The following is a 17,162-nucleotide window of genomic DNA, read 5'->3' on the forward strand; positions in this document are numbered from 1 at the left end:
GTCTTCTGAGCTGTCTTCTGGTATATTTTCTATCACAGATCCGCTCAATTTGCAGCAAAATTGCGAGCAATTTATCAGATCTGCATGCAAACTTAGATCGTTATCGCGAAACGGGCATCTCCAGATTGTGAACTCCATAGAGTTCGGCGCCTGATAAGTCAATCAGAGGATGTCCCGATCGGGTCAAACGATATGATCTTTAAATTTGATCAAGATTCTTAAACTCCCAAATTCAAGCACAAGTTTTCAATTTTCAATCAACATGATTAATGAATATCTCACAAAACTTGAAGTTCCTCATGAGAATAATGATATCCCGAATATTTTAAAAAACCCAGATTTGGAGCCAATGCCTCCTTCTAGACGAATCTGGGGTTTTTGGTCCTTCTTTGGCTACTGGGCGGTACCCAATATCACAGTTTGGACGTGGTCCACAGGTAGCGCTATGCTAGGTTTGGGCTTAAATATTCAACACACCATGGGAGCCCTAACGTTGGGGAATTTGTTGATTATATTGTATACCTGCTTGAACTCCACTATGGGCCTGAAATACCATATTGGGTACACTGTGTGTATGAGACTGATTTTTGGAATATATGGCTCTGGAATTGGTATTCTTATTCGGTTTATCTTGTCAGTGGTATTTTATGGATCGCAAAGTTGGTTGGGTGGTTTAGGGCTTGTTGTTACTTTTTCAAGTTTCAGCAAAGACTTTATGAACATGAAGAATACGTTTCCGGACAGCGTTGCCATGACCACCAGAGACTTTATTGGATTTTTTGTGTTTCTGGTAATTCAAATCTTTTTCTTGTTTATGAAACCCGAAAGGATGAACAAATACGTCAACTTGTCTTGTGCTGCTTGTGCTGCTGCATTTATAGCCATATTTGGTGTCTGCTTGAAAAAAAATCATGGTCCCGGAAGTCTATTTCATGAAGGGGTCAATATGAGCTCTTCGAAAACAGCTTGGATGTGGGTTTACTCTATGACTATATGGTATGGTGCATTATCTCCTGATGTGACGAATCAAAGCGATTTCTCAAGATTTGCGTCGTCCAAAAGGAAAATGTACTTGGGAATAATTACTTCTGTTTTGATAACGGGCACTTTTGTTCCTCTATTTGGACTTTTATGTGCTTCGGCCACCCAGGACTTATACGGTACAGCAATGTGGCTTCCAACCGATATTGTGCTTCAGTGGATGGGTGAAAACTATAATTCCGGATTACGAGCTGGTGCTTTTTTTCTTGGAATTGCCTTTGCATTCTCGCAACTTACTTTCAACGTACTAGCCATGGGATTTGCCGGGGGGATGGACTTGGCAGGAGTGTATCCAAGGTTCATTAACATTAGAAGGGGAGCCATCATAACTGCCTTACTATCATGGGTAGTACAGCCTTGGCGCTTCTATAATACTTCGTCTGTCTTTATGAACGTTATGAGTTCTTTTGGAGTTATAGTAACCCCAATCATAGCAATATTGATAGCGGATTTTATGGTTGTACGAAACTATACCCTTCCTTTGCTGGACCTTTACAGTACGCATCCCGATGGTACGTTTTATTTTCTTGGAGGTTTCAACCTTCGAGCTATCCTTGTGTGGCTTGCAGCTGCAGTTCCAGGAATACCAGGCTTGATTGGAAGAGTACAAGACGTCAAAATTCCTGCTGGCTTGAACAACTTTTATTTCGGAAACATCATCTTTGGTTTCGTGTGCCCGTTCGTTCTCTACATCATAGTTTGCAAAGTGTTTCCCCCAAAAAACCTTGGAGTATGTGATGATCACGATTATTTTGAGAATTTTGATGTGAGTAACCAGGGAAGGATAGAGGTGATTGTCGGCTCTGAGGTTTCTAAGAGGGAATCGTTTTCCCCAAAGGAGAAGCAATTTGATGATTAGCAGATTTGCGGAACGGAGTGGATATATTTATGGTCCTCTTTATAGGCAAGGTTTTTATGCGTTTAATTCAGTGATAGATTTTGTATCGTGTTTATATATATTATAAAAGGGCAGAATAGTAAATAAGAGATTATATTTTAAACAGCTGAAGGAAGCATCGTTAATTCAAGAATATTAACTTGTATCCGGAATACTGATCCAATCCTCGGTTCGAGAAATATGATTAGAGAGTGACTTTTTAGAAATTCATATGTATATAAACTGTCAATTTTGAAGCCTTTGTCTAGCATCGTCAAAGATTGGGAACCAGCGAGTATTGTAGACAAAGTATAATTCAGACAATGCCAAAACGAAAATTCCAACTCCAAGTCCGATCCAGAGCCCATACAAATCCAAGCCAAAGTAGAACGCTAGGATCAACGATAATGGTACAGCTATCAAGTAATAGATCATCAAGTTAAGCCTTGAGCCAATTGCTTGTCGTCCTTGTCCTCTAAGAAAACCAGCAAGAATGATGTTTGCGCAATCGTACAACTGATTGATACCCAAGATTGTGAGGATTTTCAGACTGACAATTAAGACTCTTTTATCGGAAGTGAAGCATCTTCCAATTGCAAATCTGAAGAATATTAAAAGACCAGCGTCCAAGACACCCAAGATTCCAGCGACAGTGTAAGTCACTCTGGTCAATCTTCGAAGTCCAGCTAGATCTTGCAGTCCTACACGATCAGCTATTTTGGTTGAAAGTGCAACAGAAACTCCAAAGGGAATCTGAAAAGCCATTGTTGCGGTTGTTGAAGCAATAGACTGAGCAGCGAGCGCTGTAGTTCCAAACCTTGAAGCGGCCAAAGTCAAAATTTCAAAGGCGATGAATTCTGATAGAAGCATAGCAGTTCCATTGATTGCAAGCCCGAACATGGAGGACCACTCACTTAATTTGAAAGCCTGTCTCAACTCTAGTCCAAACCAGCACTTTTTTCCATCGATGAATAGCACGTACAATAACAAAAAAAGGCTCATGAGCCAATAGCTTATAGCTATCGAGATAGGAGCTCCAACAAATCCGATTCCATATGACTTGTTCCACACCAATAAATAGTTTAAACCAACATTTATGGGTACCACCAAAAAGATAGAAAATTGCCCAGCACTGTAGATACCCTGGCACTGCAAAAATCGTTTTCCTGTCTCAAATAGAATGTAACCGGGAGCTCCAAATGACAAGTATCTGAGGTACGTCTGTGCTAGCAAAAGTAGTTCTTTCTGTGGAACAATGAATTTGAGAATCGAAGCACTAAAGCACCAAAATAACAAAACAGGAATTGAAGTCACCAATAGCATGGCGCTGCCCCTTTGAAAATACATACCCACAAGTCTATGGTTACCTGAACCGTAGGCTTGGGCACAAAACGTATCAAGACTAGTAGCCATACCATTAAAAATGGAATTTCCAACGTTATAAGTAATTGTAGCTAGGGAAACAGCAGCCAATTCGTTCTTTCCCAACCCACCAACGGAAATTATGGCAAACACAGATATAGAATACTGTAAGAAAAGAGTAGTAATCAAGGGAAATGAAGCTTTACCCACAGCAACGAAATCTGAAATCAAAGCTGGGGAGTGAATATGACTTTCTGGATCTGTTGAGCCATATTTGTTTAAGCAGTTTTCAGAAATAAGGCTTGTGGAATCATCTGGAGAACTACTCATTTCTCAATAAAAGATACTTGGAAGCAGGTGATATTATATTTCTGTGGCATTTTGTTATTGTTAAGTTTCTCTCGTATCATAGAGTTGTTATCAGAAACGTTTTCTCGTATCATAAAGTTGTTATCAGTCTCCATCTTTCATCGGAACATGAGATTCTTATCTCACAATTGCGAGGAAATCAGATCTGATATCCGGGTAAATGTGAGAATGGTTGCAATTTCGAGCGAAAAATTGCGAACGACAAACTATAAAATGGGTGCAAAAAACCAGATTTTCAAGAAAACAGGTAGATCTGATCATGTTATCGAAACTTGCACTTGTTTCTTTGATTGGAGTCTCTGGGACTTACTCTAGCATTGTCCCTGTGGAACAAAAGCCTTTGATGTTGCAATGTGAACCAGTGGACATGGCAGTATGGCACGCTTTGGTGAACTCTCGCAGTGGTAAAGATGTGTCTGGAAAGTCATTTCTTGATCGCTACTACGGTTCGTTCTTTGATAACATCCAAATCGAATCAAACTCAATGGCTCCAGATGGAAGTTTGAAAAAGCAACCGGGCACTCTTGACTGGAGTTTACACTCCTTGATGGTCAATGATGAGTACGAGTATCCGGATAAGGATGACTTACGTGATATCAACGGAACGAACACTTTGTATCGTGGAGGAGAGTTCGGAGGGTTGGTCACATTCGCTCATACTCCATACGCCAATTGCTATGATCCAGCGTTTTATGACAAGGAGGAATTTGATATTGCGGTTGTAGGAGCTCCGTTTGACTCGGGAGTTTCATACAGACCCGGTGCAAGATTTGGACCTAGTGGAATCAGAATGGGTTCACGTCGATTGGCTCCTGCTTATTCAGTTTACAGAGATTCTTTCGACCCATACTCCAACTGGGCTAAGATAGTTGACTGTGGAGACCCTCCTGTGACTCCTTTGGACAACAGGGTTGCTTTGGATCAAATCTACCGGGCTAATCGTGCTATTGGTAGACACAAGACTACCCAGTCCAATCCCAACAAGTCCCCCAAAGTGTTTACACTTGGAGGTGACCATACAATCACCTTGCCAGCAATCAAAGCAGCATATGAGAATTTTGGACCAATCACCGTTATCCACTTTGACTCACACTTGGACACTTGGGAATCCGTACTATTTTGGAGGAAATGTCACCGATTACCAGTCTGTGAACCACGGCACTTATCTTCACTGGGCTCATGAAAAGGGTCTCTTGACCAACCTGTCCATTCATGCTGCTATCAGAGGACCATATCCTGGACCTAAAGATGTTCAACATGATGAAAAATGTGGTTTTGATCGCATCTTGGCAAGGGATATTGACAAAATTGGAACCCAAGGTATTATCAAGAAGATCAGAGACAGAGTGGGAAGCGGAGCTATCTATATCACAGTCGATGTAGACTCCATGGATCCTGCTAACACTCCTGCTTCTGGTACTGTGGAGCCTGGTGGGTGGACCTCAAGAGAGTTGCTTACTATTCTTGACGGCTTGGAGGGACTCAATGTTGTGGGAGGAGATGTGGTGGAGGTGTCCCCACCATTCGACACTGTTGCCGAGTTGACGTCTATCACTGCTGCCCAAGTTGCTGACCTGATCATTTCGTTGATGATTATCAAGGATGAGAAGAACTGAAGGGATCGTCGTCAGTGGCTTTTTTGCTACATCTATCTAGTTTTTATCTCAATTGAACTCATTTTTCAATTTCGGAAATATTTCGCGAAATCGAATAAAATTAAGCTTTATCTGGTGCGCGGCTGTCCCAATCGGGGCTCGTTTCCGAGGACAAACTTCGCATCTCACTTCTCACTTCTCACGCCGTATTTCTCATTTCACTCACTTTTCTTTACCATGGGCTACCCTTCACCCCTCAAAGTTGCAACCAGAAAACTAAACGACGATGTGGTTATTTCCTCGTGTCCTTTTTCCATAATGAACTTTATGCATCTTGGTGCAAGAATGGCTTGTATCAACAGTGATGGAAAAATTGTCATTTGGTCTCCGCTTCCATGGGGGTCCTCATGTCATCGAAGCGCTTCAATTGCTCACGGGGAAGACTTCTACCGACGCCAATGACTATAATGTGACCCATATTGTCGTAGCTAATCTTCAACATGATATGGGAGTTCGCTCTGTCAAGCCCCAGTTTCCACACTCCAAAGTAATTGGTGCACACACTTTGCAATACGATTCGCTCGACTATAAGGTGAACAGCGACTTGGGGAACAAGCCGGTGAAATTACAAGATATTGCAGCCGCTAATGGCGAAACGGTTAGTGGATACGAAAACTTGGAGTTTGTCTATTTGAGTAAACACAAAAACCGGGAATTAGTGGTTTATGAGAACAAACACAAGGTTTTGTTTGAGTCAGATTTGCTTATTACCGTTGGAGACAGAGGACCAACTAACACTCTTGAGCAGTACTCTGAAGCTACTGGGTTTACTGACGGCTATAATCCCCACACTGGAAGAGCTCTCATTGGTAATTTTTTCTATCCTCAAGGATGGGTTTCGCAGTGGATTCAACGCAGAATTAACGGATTCAAGTTTCCAGAGGGCATTGAGGGATGCAAGGCAATATTGCTGTGGGATATTGAAACCATAGTTCCGAGCCACGGCAACTTGGTGGAAAAAAACTGTTCGGGAATATTGAAGCAGGTTTTTGGGTTCGAAAAGTGAAAAAGGAGAAGAGAAAGAAACGAGAGGAAGAAGCTGTTTACTGCAACTGTTATTCGTTTTTCATGCTTTTCTACTTTTTCCTATTTTTCACTTCTTCGTCAGGTACTGCACACTGCCACTACCCCAGATCGCGTGTCTCACTATTTACTTCTTTACTTCTCACTTCTTACTTCTTACTTCTTACTTGTATCAAAGAAGGTATCATGTATTAGCAATTAAAGGAATATACAGTGCCGAGGTAGCTAATGATCTGTCGATCTGTTGTGAAATGCAAAATAAAAGTCTAATAAAAAATCCGTGGCCTCGAATATTTGGGTCACGGTCGCCAGTATAACTTCACAAGTCTAGAATAAAATTCCAATGAAAAGTGCACTGGCAATGGCGAACGAGAAGGGCTGAATGGTGGCGGCTCCTCCGGTGGCGGAAGCATGGACTTGGGCTGCTACTGTTGGGGAAGATTGGGCGCCAGACGGGGTGACTGAAATCTGGGAGTTTTGAGAGTTTTGCTGGTTTGGTTGGTTTGGTTGGTTTGTGACTGAGCCAGTAGGACGAGCAGTACCTGCGACAGTAGCTGGGTTTGATTCTGAGGGCTGAGAACCGCCTGGAGAAGATGGTGAAGCTGGAGCGGAAGGAACGGAAGCTGGACTTGTTCCTGCTTTAGCTGGATTTTCTGAAGCTGGGCTTTCTTTGGCAGGGCTTTCCGTTTCAGGCAATGGACAGTAGGTGGTATAAGTGTATCGAGGCTTGGTGACAGTGGTGACACCTGTGGTAACCTCGTTGGCTGTACACTTGCCGTTGGAGCAGCTGGTGATGGTGACAATTGTAGTGCTGATATCACTGACGGTTTTGGCTTTGGCAGTTTCAGCAGTGTCACATGGAACTGTGGTTGTGACTGTGATACCCTTGGTGGTGGTCACAATAACCTTGCTCGTAACAGATCCAGTTCCTTCAGGAACAACGGTGGTGTACTCGGTACAAGCCGTGCACAATGGTCCCAAGTCTGTCGTGTAAGTGGTCAAGTGGCCAGCAGAGTCGGTTGTAACGATAACATTACCAGTCTCGGTAGACACAGATCCATCGGTCTTGGTTGTTACAAAGGTCGTTGGAACCTTGGTGCACTTAGGACAAACTGGACCAGTGCTGGTTGTGTACGTCGTCAAGTGACCGCTTCCATCAGTGGTAACAATAACCTTTCCAGTGTCAGTTTCCGTCTTTCCATCAGAATTCGTGGTAACATAAGTTGTTGGGAACTCAGTACACTGAGGACAAACTGGTCCAGTGCTAGTGGTATAAGTTGTCAAGTGACCGCTTCCGTCAGTTGTAACAATAACCTTTCCATTGTCGGTTTCAGTCTTTCCGTCAGAGTTCGTGGTAACATATGTTGTTGGGAACTCGGTACACTGAGGACAAACTGGTCCAGTGCTAGTGGTATAAGTTGTCAAGTGACCGCTTCCGTCAGTTGTAACAATAACCTTTCCAGTGTCAGTTTCTGTTTGACCATTGGAGTTGGTGGTAACATATGTGGTGGGCAAATCAGAGCCTTGTGGGCAGACGGGACCAATGTCAGTGGTATACGTTGTCAAGTGTCCAGTGGTATCAGTGGTGACAATAACATTTCCGGTATCAGTCTCGGTATTGCCAGCTGAATTGGTCGTAACAAATGTTGTTGGGAACAGAGTACATTGAGGACAAACGGGACCAATATCAGTTGTGTAAGTGGTCAAGTGTCCAGTAGTATCAGTGGTGACAATGACATTTCCAGTATCCGTCTCAGTCTTTCCGGCAGAATTGGTCGTCACAAAAGTAGTTGGGAACAGAGTGCACTGTGGGCAGACAGGACCAATATCAGTTGTGTAAGTGGTCAAGTGTCCAGTAGTATCAGTTGTGACGATCACATTTCCAGTGTCAGTCTCAGTCTTTCCATTCGAATTGGTCGTCACGAAAGTGGTTGGGAACAGAGTACATTGTGGGCAGACGGGTCCGATGTCAGTGGTATAAGTTGTCAAATGGCCAGTAGTATCGGTTGTGACAATAACATTTCCGGTATCAGTCTCAGTCTTGCCAGCTGAATTGGTCGTAACGAAAGTCGTTGGGAACAGAGTACATTGTGGGCATACGGGTCCAATATCGGTGGTGTAAGTCGTCAAGTGTCCAGTTGTGTCGGTGGTCACGATAACCTTACCAGTATCAGTTTCCGTCTTTCCAGCAGAATTGGTCGTCACAAAAGTAGTTGGGAACTCAGTGCATTGTGGGCAGACGGGACCAATGTCAGTGGTATAAGTTGTCAAGTGTCCAGTGGTATCAGTGGTGACAATAACATTTCCGGTATCAGTCTCGGTATTGCCAGCTGAATTGGTCGTAACAAATGTTGTTGGGAACAGAGTACATTGTGGGCAGATAGGTCCAATGTCAGTAGTGTAAGTTGTCAGATGTCCTGTTGTGTCAGTTGTGATAACTACCTTACCAGTGTCAGTTTCTGTCTTGCCGGCTGAATTAGTGGTAACGAATGTGGTAGGGAATTCAGTACACCCAACGCACTGACCAGATGATGCTTGTGATGAGGAAGTGGGATTGCTTGAAGAAGCCACGCTAGAAGACACAGGTCCAGTAGATGATACTTGACCTGATGAAGCTGGTGCACTTGAAGATGCTGGTCCAGAAGATGAAGCCGCGCCCGAGGAAGCTGGTCCTGTCGAAGGAGCCGCACTAGAAGAACCAGGAGCGCTTGAAGAAGCAGGTCCAGAAGATGAAACTTGACTCGAAGAAGCCGATCCGCTCGAAGATGCTGCTCCTGAAGAGGCTGCGCTTGACGAAATAGGAGCACTCAAAGAGGCTGGTGCGCTAGATGAGGCTTGGCTTGAGAAAGCTTGGCTAGAAGAAACAGCACCCGAGGAAGCTGGAGAGCTGGAAGAAGCACCAGAAGAAGCAGAAGCACTAGATGATGCTGCACCAGATGAAGCAGGAGCATTAGATGACGCAGCACTAGATGAAGCGGCATTAGATGAAGCTGCACTAGATGCTGGTCCGGTAGAAGAAGCTTGGCTTGAAGAAGCAGCATTGGAAGATGCTGGAGCACTCGAGGAAGCGGGATCGCTTGAGGAAGCACCACTGGATGAAGCTGGGGCGCTAGACGAAGCAGCAGACGAAGCAGCAGATGAGGCAGCAGACGAAGCAGCAGATGAAGCAGCGGATGAAGCAGCGGATGAAGCAACAGATGAGGCAGCAGATGAGGCAGCAGATGAGGCAGCAGATGAGGCAGCAGATGAGGCAGCAGATGAGGCAGCAGATGAGGCAGCAGATGAGGCAGCAGATGAAGCAACGCTCGATGAAGGAGCAGCACTAGATGAAGCAGGACTCGAAGAAACTGGAGCACTCGAAGAAGCAGCACTAGACGAACTTGGTGCGTTAGATGAAGCTTGACCAGATGAAACAGGAGCACTCGAGGAAGCAACACTTGAGGAAGCAACACTTGATGAAGCTGGCACACTTGAAGATGCTTGACTAGAAGATGTCGCACCAGACGAAGCAGCACTAGATGAAGCTGGTACACTCGAAGAGGCAGCGCTTGAAGATGCTGGGGCACTAGACGAAGCAGCATTGGAGGAAGCAGCACTGGAGGAAGCAGCATTCGAAGAGGCTTGACTCGATGAAGCAGCGCTAGAAGATGCTGGAGCACTAGAAGATGCTTGACTAGAAGAAGCAGCACTAGATGAAGCTGGTGCAGATGAAGATGCTGGAGCACTGGATGAAACAGGGACGCTAGATGAGGCAGCACTGGATGATACTGGAGCACTAGAAGAAGCCGGAGCACTTGATGAAGCTGGAGCACTGGATGATGCGTTACTTGAAGCAGCGCTTGAAGCAGCGGCACTAGACGATGCCGGAGCACTTGAAGAGGCAGCACTTGAAGAAGCAGGACCAGACGAAGCAGCACTTGAAGGAGTAGCACTTGAAGAAACTGCACTAGATGAAGCTGGAGCACTGGATGAAGCTTGACTAGAAGAAACTGCACTAGATGAAGCAGAATTGGATGAAACTGGAGCACTAGAAGATGCTTCACTTGAAGCAGCACTAGATGAAGCAGCACTGGAAGAAGCAGCACTCGAGGAGGCTGGAACACTAGATGAAGCAGCACCGGAAGAAGCAGCACTCGAGGAAGCGGCACTAGATGATGCTGGTGCACTTGAAGATCCTTGACTAGAAAGAGCAGCACTTGATGAAGCTGGAGCGCTAGATGAAGCAGCACTGGATGAAGCTGGAGCACTTGAAGAAGCTGGAGCACTGGATGAAGCAGCACTAGACGATGCTGGAGCACTAGAAGAAGCTTGACTAGAAGAAACTGCACTTGATGAAGCTGGAGCACTGGATGAAGCAGCACTGGATGAAGCAGCAGCACTCGAGGAAGCAGCACTGGATGAAGCAGCACTCGAGGAAGCAGCACTGGATGAAGCAGCACTTGAAGAAACTGCACTAGACGAAGCTGGAGCACTCGAGGAAGCAGCACTTGAGGAGGCAGCACTTGAGGAGGCAGCACTTGAAGAAGCACTGGATGAAACAGCACTAGAAGAAGCCGCTACTGATGAGGAAGTTTCATCGATTCCGGGTGGTGTTGGTAAAGGAGCACAAGCCATACATGCGGTTGGTTGGTTAGCACCAGCTGGTACAGGTCCATTATATCTTATTCCACCATTGATAACAGTGGTAAGTATTCCTCCGAAATCAGTGGTGAACTTTTGAAAGTTGTTGCTGTTGTAACCTTTTCCAATATCAAAGCTGAAGGAAAAGATGAGTGTGGTGTACAATTTCAAGATACCAGTAGATGACGAGTACAGGAAACTGAAGATAGGAAGACTGAGTCCCAAAGTGTTACCATTACCGAAACCAGCAATCTTGAAAGTCTGACTGAATGAAAGTGCTTCCACTCTCATACTGGAAGATGGACTACTCAAGTAGAATGTCTGATTAGGATCAACACTCAAAAGTGAATTTTGGATCCAAACGTTACTGTTTTCACCAATGTCAAAACAACCGCTTCCTTTGATGGCAGTGGTTTGATCATAAACTTCATTCCGCAAGCAAATTGTACCGGCATTATTAATTGTTCCACCAATTGAACCAAGGGTAACGAAACCACTGGACAATACTCTCTGTTGAAACACAATGAGACCGTTGTTGTTCCAGTTAAGCGAAGTGATCGACATTTGAGGAGTACCAACACTACCATCACCAGCGAGCCACATGTTTCCGTTGTTTGTGAAACGAAGACCAACAAGGTTGTAGTTTGGAGCAAGAAGGGACCGAGAAGAATCAAGGGAGATATCACCGTTGTTGGTGATACTATTAAGAACACCCAATAATTCCACCGTCAACCCAATCAAGTTGGAGTTACTACTTATGAAAAGTTGACCATCAACTTGAAGACTTCCCAAGAAGTTGGTGATAGCATTGTTAATGATAGACCAGTATACACCGGGGTTAACCGTCGTTGTTCCAACGAATGCCGCTAAGGTTCCACGAGTTGTGGTATCCAGAGAGATGGTTATAGCGAAGGCTGAAGTAACCAGCAAAGCAGCTGTGACAAGCGATTGTAACCGCATTTGCCTTTCTTCGAATAAAACTGGGATTTGTCTACGATTATTACCGTGGTATATATACCCCCATGCGATGTGCTCGCCTCGTGGATTAATACGAGGCGGGTGGTGTCAATTTACGAAGTGTCAGCTCATAGGTATACCAAGTGCTATTTTAGGCGGCAGGACGCATAAATTTGATAGCGCTGTGCATGTCTGGCAGGAGGAGCCGTTACGTTGCAAATGTGTGGGGCCCTTTGAACTTTCCCTCACTTGATGTGTGAGTCCTTTGAGACTGAGCCAGCTAACTGTGATTTCAATCAGTTCAACATCGTCTCTTAATTGCGTTGTATTCAAACTTTCCGTCATGTCAATTCCATCTTTTGGGATCAAATTATGCTTTTGGCGTGCGTAATACATGCACGAACCGGGCACAAACCGCGCATAAACCGGATATAAATCGCGCATAAAACTGTGCATGAACCGTGCATGAAACCGTGCATGATGTAATTATATATCCGCGGTGCATGAGAAAAGAGGCTTCAAATATGCATGCGACCGTATTTTATTCCCTAGAAGTTCGCTTATTCGCCTTCACTACCTTGATGTGTGATATTGTGATCTATGATTACTGCTACATTTCGTATTGAAGAAGTATGCTCAAAATATCTACGTTTATTGTGAATCTCACTGGGCTCAACGAATTCTCGGCTGCATAAGTTTTCCAGAACATTTTTCTTTCGCTGCAGCATCTGCATTGGTAGGCTGTACGGCACGCTGTGTTTCATGCAAGAAGCGGTGTTGGGCATGAATCCCGCCCACTGGCGCGGTTGCTTCGCCATCGAATTTACGAGCATGAACCATCTCGAAAAGTAATATTCTTGGCCAAATGCTACTTTTTCGTGGCTTAACTGATCGTATTTGCCCCAGTTCCATGCAAAGTGGTTAATTGTGATGATCGTCGGCGCCAAGATGCGTAGAAGCCATCGTGCATGTGAAGATTTAACCTTTTGAGCCGCACAAGCTGCAGAGAGCTCCATTGTTGTAACCAGAATGTTGCATTTTAATGCCATGCTGCCCATGATTTCTGCACCTTTTAATGCCTCTCGGAATCATGCCGATTGCACTTTACGGTGTGGCTTGATGCGCCAAGTGGATTCTTTGCATGTGGGCGGGCGTTCTGCCGAAACGGGCAATAATTCGATGCACTTCGGTAATCGGCAATTTGCGATCAAATAAGGCGGTGCCGACGAAATAGAACATTTGGGCTGCGGGGAAATTCAATTTTCCAGTCTGCAAGTTTCGTTTTCTCGTTTCGTACCGATATGTTCGGTCTAGATGAGCTTTGACGCACCGATTCTTATTATCTTGACCGATTTAACCCCGCATGCATAAGATTTTCCAGATCGCGATTTGTGGAAAATAGTGAACAATCAGTCGGTTAACCAAGGTTGCAGAGACAATGGGGGTGAAAATTTCCAATACGAGTTACCTTCAACTACGTTGGTCAGAACTTTTATGCCTAGATCTAGAGCTGTGATAATTGCGTGATTTTCGACGACTAGTCTCAGCCATCGGTTCGATTCTGTCAACGTACGTCAACCTTGCTTCTACGGCTGAGGCGGATTCTTGCATGTGGCGAAGGGGATCGGGTGGCTTGGAAATCAATACCACGCTATGTTACTTTGGGATCAAAATCGTACCATAGTGACGTTTACGACGACGCAACTACGGCGTTGCTTTCGGAGATGCTAGTGGAACGGATGGTATCCAAACATTTCCAAAAATTTGGACTTTTCAAATTTTTCAAATAGATTTTGGAAACCTCGCTATGAGTAAAATGTCATTGAAGTTGGTCATTTTTCACACTGCGCCATGAAAACTTGATATTTTTGCTCTCTGGGTACTGGTCTAGAGATGGTGGATTATAGGAGTGGTGAGCGATTGAGTTAAGTAATTGCTGCAACTATTTTTGTTACCTGAAATTTTTACTCTGGCCTTTTTTGATGAAATTGAAAGATAATGCTGACGAAAAGGACTCTGGGATAACGAGATGGTTCATCAACTGTTTATGTGGCGCAAACTTAGTAAGTGGTCAGTGTAACATTACTTCCAAAGGCTTCCCTTTGAATCTTCGATGCCCCATACTCAGAATTGAAGCATCCTATATCAATGTGGATTTTCAATGAAGAGCCTTCTCCACTACTACAGACCAATTTAGACTGTACAACTGTGAGTTTCATCTAGTTGACTTTGGCACTAACCACCATACGCTGAGAAACAAATGAGATTTGACAAGTTGATCTTCGAAAGTCTTTCGTTCTTTCTAGTTGATCAATGCTTGGACCTTCATCAATTTTACTCCATGGTTCCACTAGACTTTAATTTGCAACCTCAAGTCGACTTTTTCTCAGTAGATATTGATGAAAGATTTCAATAGTCATTGATCGAGGATTGCAATTATCATGTGCATGTCCAGTTTCTGGCAAGCTAATGGAGGATTTGGGGCTTGTATGCAACGCAATTTAAATTTCCATTAGCCACAAACTTCACACTTATTAGCGTTATACAGTTACTAAATTTGGTCTTGAGATGAGCTTTTAGTCATCAAGCGCAACTTGTATTTTTTACCGTTCAATCTCAAATTTGCCGATATGCAACACTTTTTCGCGCAACACTATCCGCATAATGGCTAAACTGCATTACTTAATTTTGCACCCAATGAATAACCGCATAACCTGACTCAAGATAATCCATAAAATGAGTGGAAGCAACTCAAGATCTAAGCTAGTAGTTATCACGCATACTTCATAATCTCCTCAGATGCTAAAGATCAGTCTGATTTATTATTTGCATGCTTCAAGGAAAGTATCGCTTGTGGAATTTTCAGTTGGGTGCAGGTCAGAAAGGTAGTAGATGAAGGGTCAAATATTAGGAGAAACCTTCACTTAAAGTAAACAAAGTCTAGTAGTTGTTATCACACAGCTCAAGAAATTTTTAACTAGACATGTTTCATTGTTGTATTAAGTATTGTATCAATTGGTTTACTTTGCATTTTGGCAAAAATTTGCAACTTTGCCAAAATTTGTAATTTTGAATTGTGATTTCACCAGTTAGCGTACTTTAGATTCTTATTCATTACTAACTGTTTTCAGAAGCTATGTGCTTAATAAACCTATACTCAATTTATTATCATAAGACGGATCTACACAGTTAAGAAAACTAGTTTCAGGTTTGTAACGACACCATCTTGAAGATCTACTAATGCTAATTTGTATTTAACTTATTATAATATGCATACCAAACTGAATATAATGGGGATCCCTTACCTCTCTTAACTGTACCTTGAGAGGTGTCTTGTTGCTTTGGCATGCCCTCGTGGGCTCGCAACCATATACAGGGTCCCTAAATTTGACGGGCCTAATCTTCCCTTTTCCAGCTAGAAATAGATTATATATTTCTAAGGTTTCAGGTCATATTTTTGTATATACATATCTATGGTATGAGCACCTCTTTTTAAAATCTTTTAAATCAAGATTTCTTGTAGTTTTTTAATCATGCTCTTAATATAGCTTTGTTCTTGACAAATTTTTGAGAAATCTTTAGCTCCGTTGCGTTGAATATGTGGTTCTCACATTTCAGCACATTCATCAATGAACTGGAAAGTGAAGAAAAGAGTTGCTGATTTGCACAATTGAACATTTTAACAAAGAAGATGTAAGTGGCTTTTCTTGATTGGGTCGATAATAACCAAAGTCAATTTAACTCTTAAAATTTCAACATTATGAAAGCAAAAGATTACAAAAACCAAATTAAATCATAAGAAATTCAACACTCAATGTCTTGTTCCTTCCCCAGCTTCGTCTTATCACATTGTTAAATGTGAAATTTGCAGCCACTATCCTGCACAATTCGCCGCATGCGAACTCAAAAGTTAAAATCAAACTCAAGGCTAATGACTCTCGCTGAACTTACCGCGTGAATTACTCACGTGTGTTTTTCTTACTTGAACACAGAACTCTCACGGATACAATACTATTGGAGAACATTCCTGATAATATTCTTGAAGCAGCAGCAAACAATCTCAACCTATGGTATGCAATCAAACTTCGAGACATCAAAGAAAATGAAATTATTAAAGACCCACTATAAAACCAGTTTCGACCAGTACCACGATAAAGTTTCTCACGACCGGTACCACTTTGAAACCGACTTCAATCGGTTTGTAAAGATACACAAAATTCTCGAAAAGAAGTCTACCAGGCGTCCTCTGTGGTTCCATTATAGATGGGAAAACACTTTCAAAATGCGTCGAAATCTCAAAGAAATCAACTCAGTTTACAATGATAAAGAATTGAACATAAGCGCTGACCTCAGAGACATGCCGTCTTCCATTGTTCGTTTTTTCTCAGACCATGATTTGAATCTCAAAATCACTTGCCTCTCATTGTGGAATTGTGAACCTATACCTTTGAATGAATTCCCGAAATTGGAAACTTTTTATGGCGGTAATTGCGAAATAATCGTCGACCATACCCACCCCAGCTTGAAAACCATGGTTCTCCAAAATGTGCCTTTCAGCACATTACCAGTTGATTTGGAAAGGTTGGTAGCAAGAAATTGCCACATAAGTATGGAGGAGAACCATCCGCAACTAGAAGGTCTACGGGTTTTGGATTTACAGAATACCCTGGTGGTCGCTCATTTCTACTCCAAAAACTCTGGAACAAAGACTTGGAAACTTTTTCGTATACTGAAGGTATCGATTATAAGAATGGAGACAGACGTTTGGTTGAAGTTATAAATGTGGATGAAGTGATCTCCTTTCTTGGCCCCAAAGTGATAAATTTTGGATTCTCTAGTTCATCGTTTTCTAGGATTCCTACACTGTTACGCTCTTTGTACTCCAACCATGTGAGAAGAGATTCGCCTGAGAATCGTATTAGCATGTACGATTGGACCGCTTTTACTCATTTGACTTCCCTCACAATTTTTCTGTTACCAACTAGAATCGACACTTTGGAATTATCACCCAATTTGCTCAAACTTTCGATTACGTGTGCTCGGTTTGATGACATCAACAGAATCAGTTTTCCTCCAGGAATAGTTGACCTCGAGCTAGATTCTTGTGGTTGTAAAACGACGGCCAGTTGGCTAAAGCCAGCCCGATAGAAGCGACTTTCACGAACTCACAATGCTCTAACGAAGGATTAGAACTCAAGTTCAAGTATTGACAGCAAGGAAGAGAGTCATGAAAGATGAAAGATCATGCTAGCAAGGAA

General features: G+C 43.1%; 8 protein-coding genes across 8 annotated transcripts; 5 read left to right on the plus strand and 3 right to left on the minus strand. All coding sequences in view use genetic code 12, as the record gives it.

The window, feature by feature from the left end:
• Window positions 1-262: 262 nt before the first annotated feature.
• PGUG_01197 (nucleobase cation symporter-1 family protein) lies at window positions 263-1,900 on the plus strand (the record flags this gene model as incomplete). The annotated part of the gene is made up of 1 exon (XM_001487770.1): window positions 263-1,900. One exon carries the CDS (start codon window positions 263-265, stop codon window positions 1,898-1,900), a length of 1,638 nt encoding a protein of 545 aa, XP_001487820.2.
• A 264-nt stretch (window positions 1,901-2,164) lies between these two features.
• PGUG_01198 (MATE family efflux transporter) lies at window positions 2,165-3,610 on the minus strand (the record flags this gene model as incomplete). Its single annotated transcript, XM_001487771.1, has 1 exon — window positions 2,165-3,610. The coding sequence occupies one exon, from the start codon at window positions 3,608-3,610 to the stop codon at window positions 2,165-2,167; it is 1,446 nt and encodes a 481-aa protein (XP_001487821.2).
• Window positions 3,611-3,908: 298 nt separating this feature from the next.
• PGUG_01199 (uncharacterized protein) lies at window positions 3,909-4,832 on the plus strand (the record flags this gene model as incomplete). The annotated part of the gene is made up of 1 exon (XM_001487772.1): window positions 3,909-4,832. One exon carries the CDS (start codon window positions 3,909-3,911, stop codon window positions 4,830-4,832), a length of 924 nt encoding a protein of 307 aa, XP_001487822.2.
• Window positions 4,699-5,265, plus strand: PGUG_01200 (uncharacterized protein; the record flags this gene model as incomplete). The annotated part of the gene is made up of 1 exon (XM_001487773.1): window positions 4,699-5,265. One exon carries the CDS (start codon window positions 4,699-4,701, stop codon window positions 5,263-5,265), a length of 567 nt encoding a protein of 188 aa, XP_001487823.2.
• Window positions 5,266-5,608: 343 nt separating this feature from the next.
• Window positions 5,609-6,310, plus strand: PGUG_01201 (uncharacterized protein; the record flags this gene model as incomplete). Its single annotated transcript, XM_001487774.1, has 1 exon — window positions 5,609-6,310. The coding sequence occupies one exon, from the start codon at window positions 5,609-5,611 to the stop codon at window positions 6,308-6,310; it is 702 nt and encodes a 233-aa protein (XP_001487824.2).
• Window positions 6,311-6,654: 344 nt separating this feature from the next.
• Window positions 6,655-11,907, minus strand: PGUG_01202 (uncharacterized protein; the record flags this gene model as incomplete). The annotated part of the gene is made up of 1 exon (XM_001487775.1): window positions 6,655-11,907. The coding sequence occupies one exon, from the start codon at window positions 11,905-11,907 to the stop codon at window positions 6,655-6,657; it is 5,253 nt and encodes a 1,750-aa protein (XP_001487825.2).
• Window positions 11,908-12,464: 557 nt separating this feature from the next.
• PGUG_01203 (uncharacterized protein) lies at window positions 12,465-12,962 on the minus strand (the record flags this gene model as incomplete). Its single annotated transcript, XM_001487776.1, has 1 exon — window positions 12,465-12,962. The coding sequence occupies one exon, from the start codon at window positions 12,960-12,962 to the stop codon at window positions 12,465-12,467; it is 498 nt and encodes a 165-aa protein (XP_001487826.2).
• Window positions 12,963-15,976: 3,014 nt separating this feature from the next.
• PGUG_01204 (uncharacterized protein) lies at window positions 15,977-16,684 on the plus strand (the record flags this gene model as incomplete). The annotated part of the gene is made up of 1 exon (XM_001487777.1): window positions 15,977-16,684. One exon carries the CDS (start codon window positions 15,977-15,979, stop codon window positions 16,682-16,684), a length of 708 nt encoding a protein of 235 aa, XP_001487827.2.
• Between the last annotated feature and the right edge of the window lie 478 nt (window positions 16,685-17,162).

Source organism: Meyerozyma guilliermondii, genomic scaffold (genome assembly GCF_000149425.1).
Source record: "Meyerozyma guilliermondii ATCC 6260 scaffold_1 genomic scaffold, whole genome shotgun sequence".
Lineage (NCBI taxonomy): Eukaryota > Fungi > Ascomycota > Pichiomycetes > Serinales > Debaryomycetaceae > Meyerozyma > Meyerozyma guilliermondii.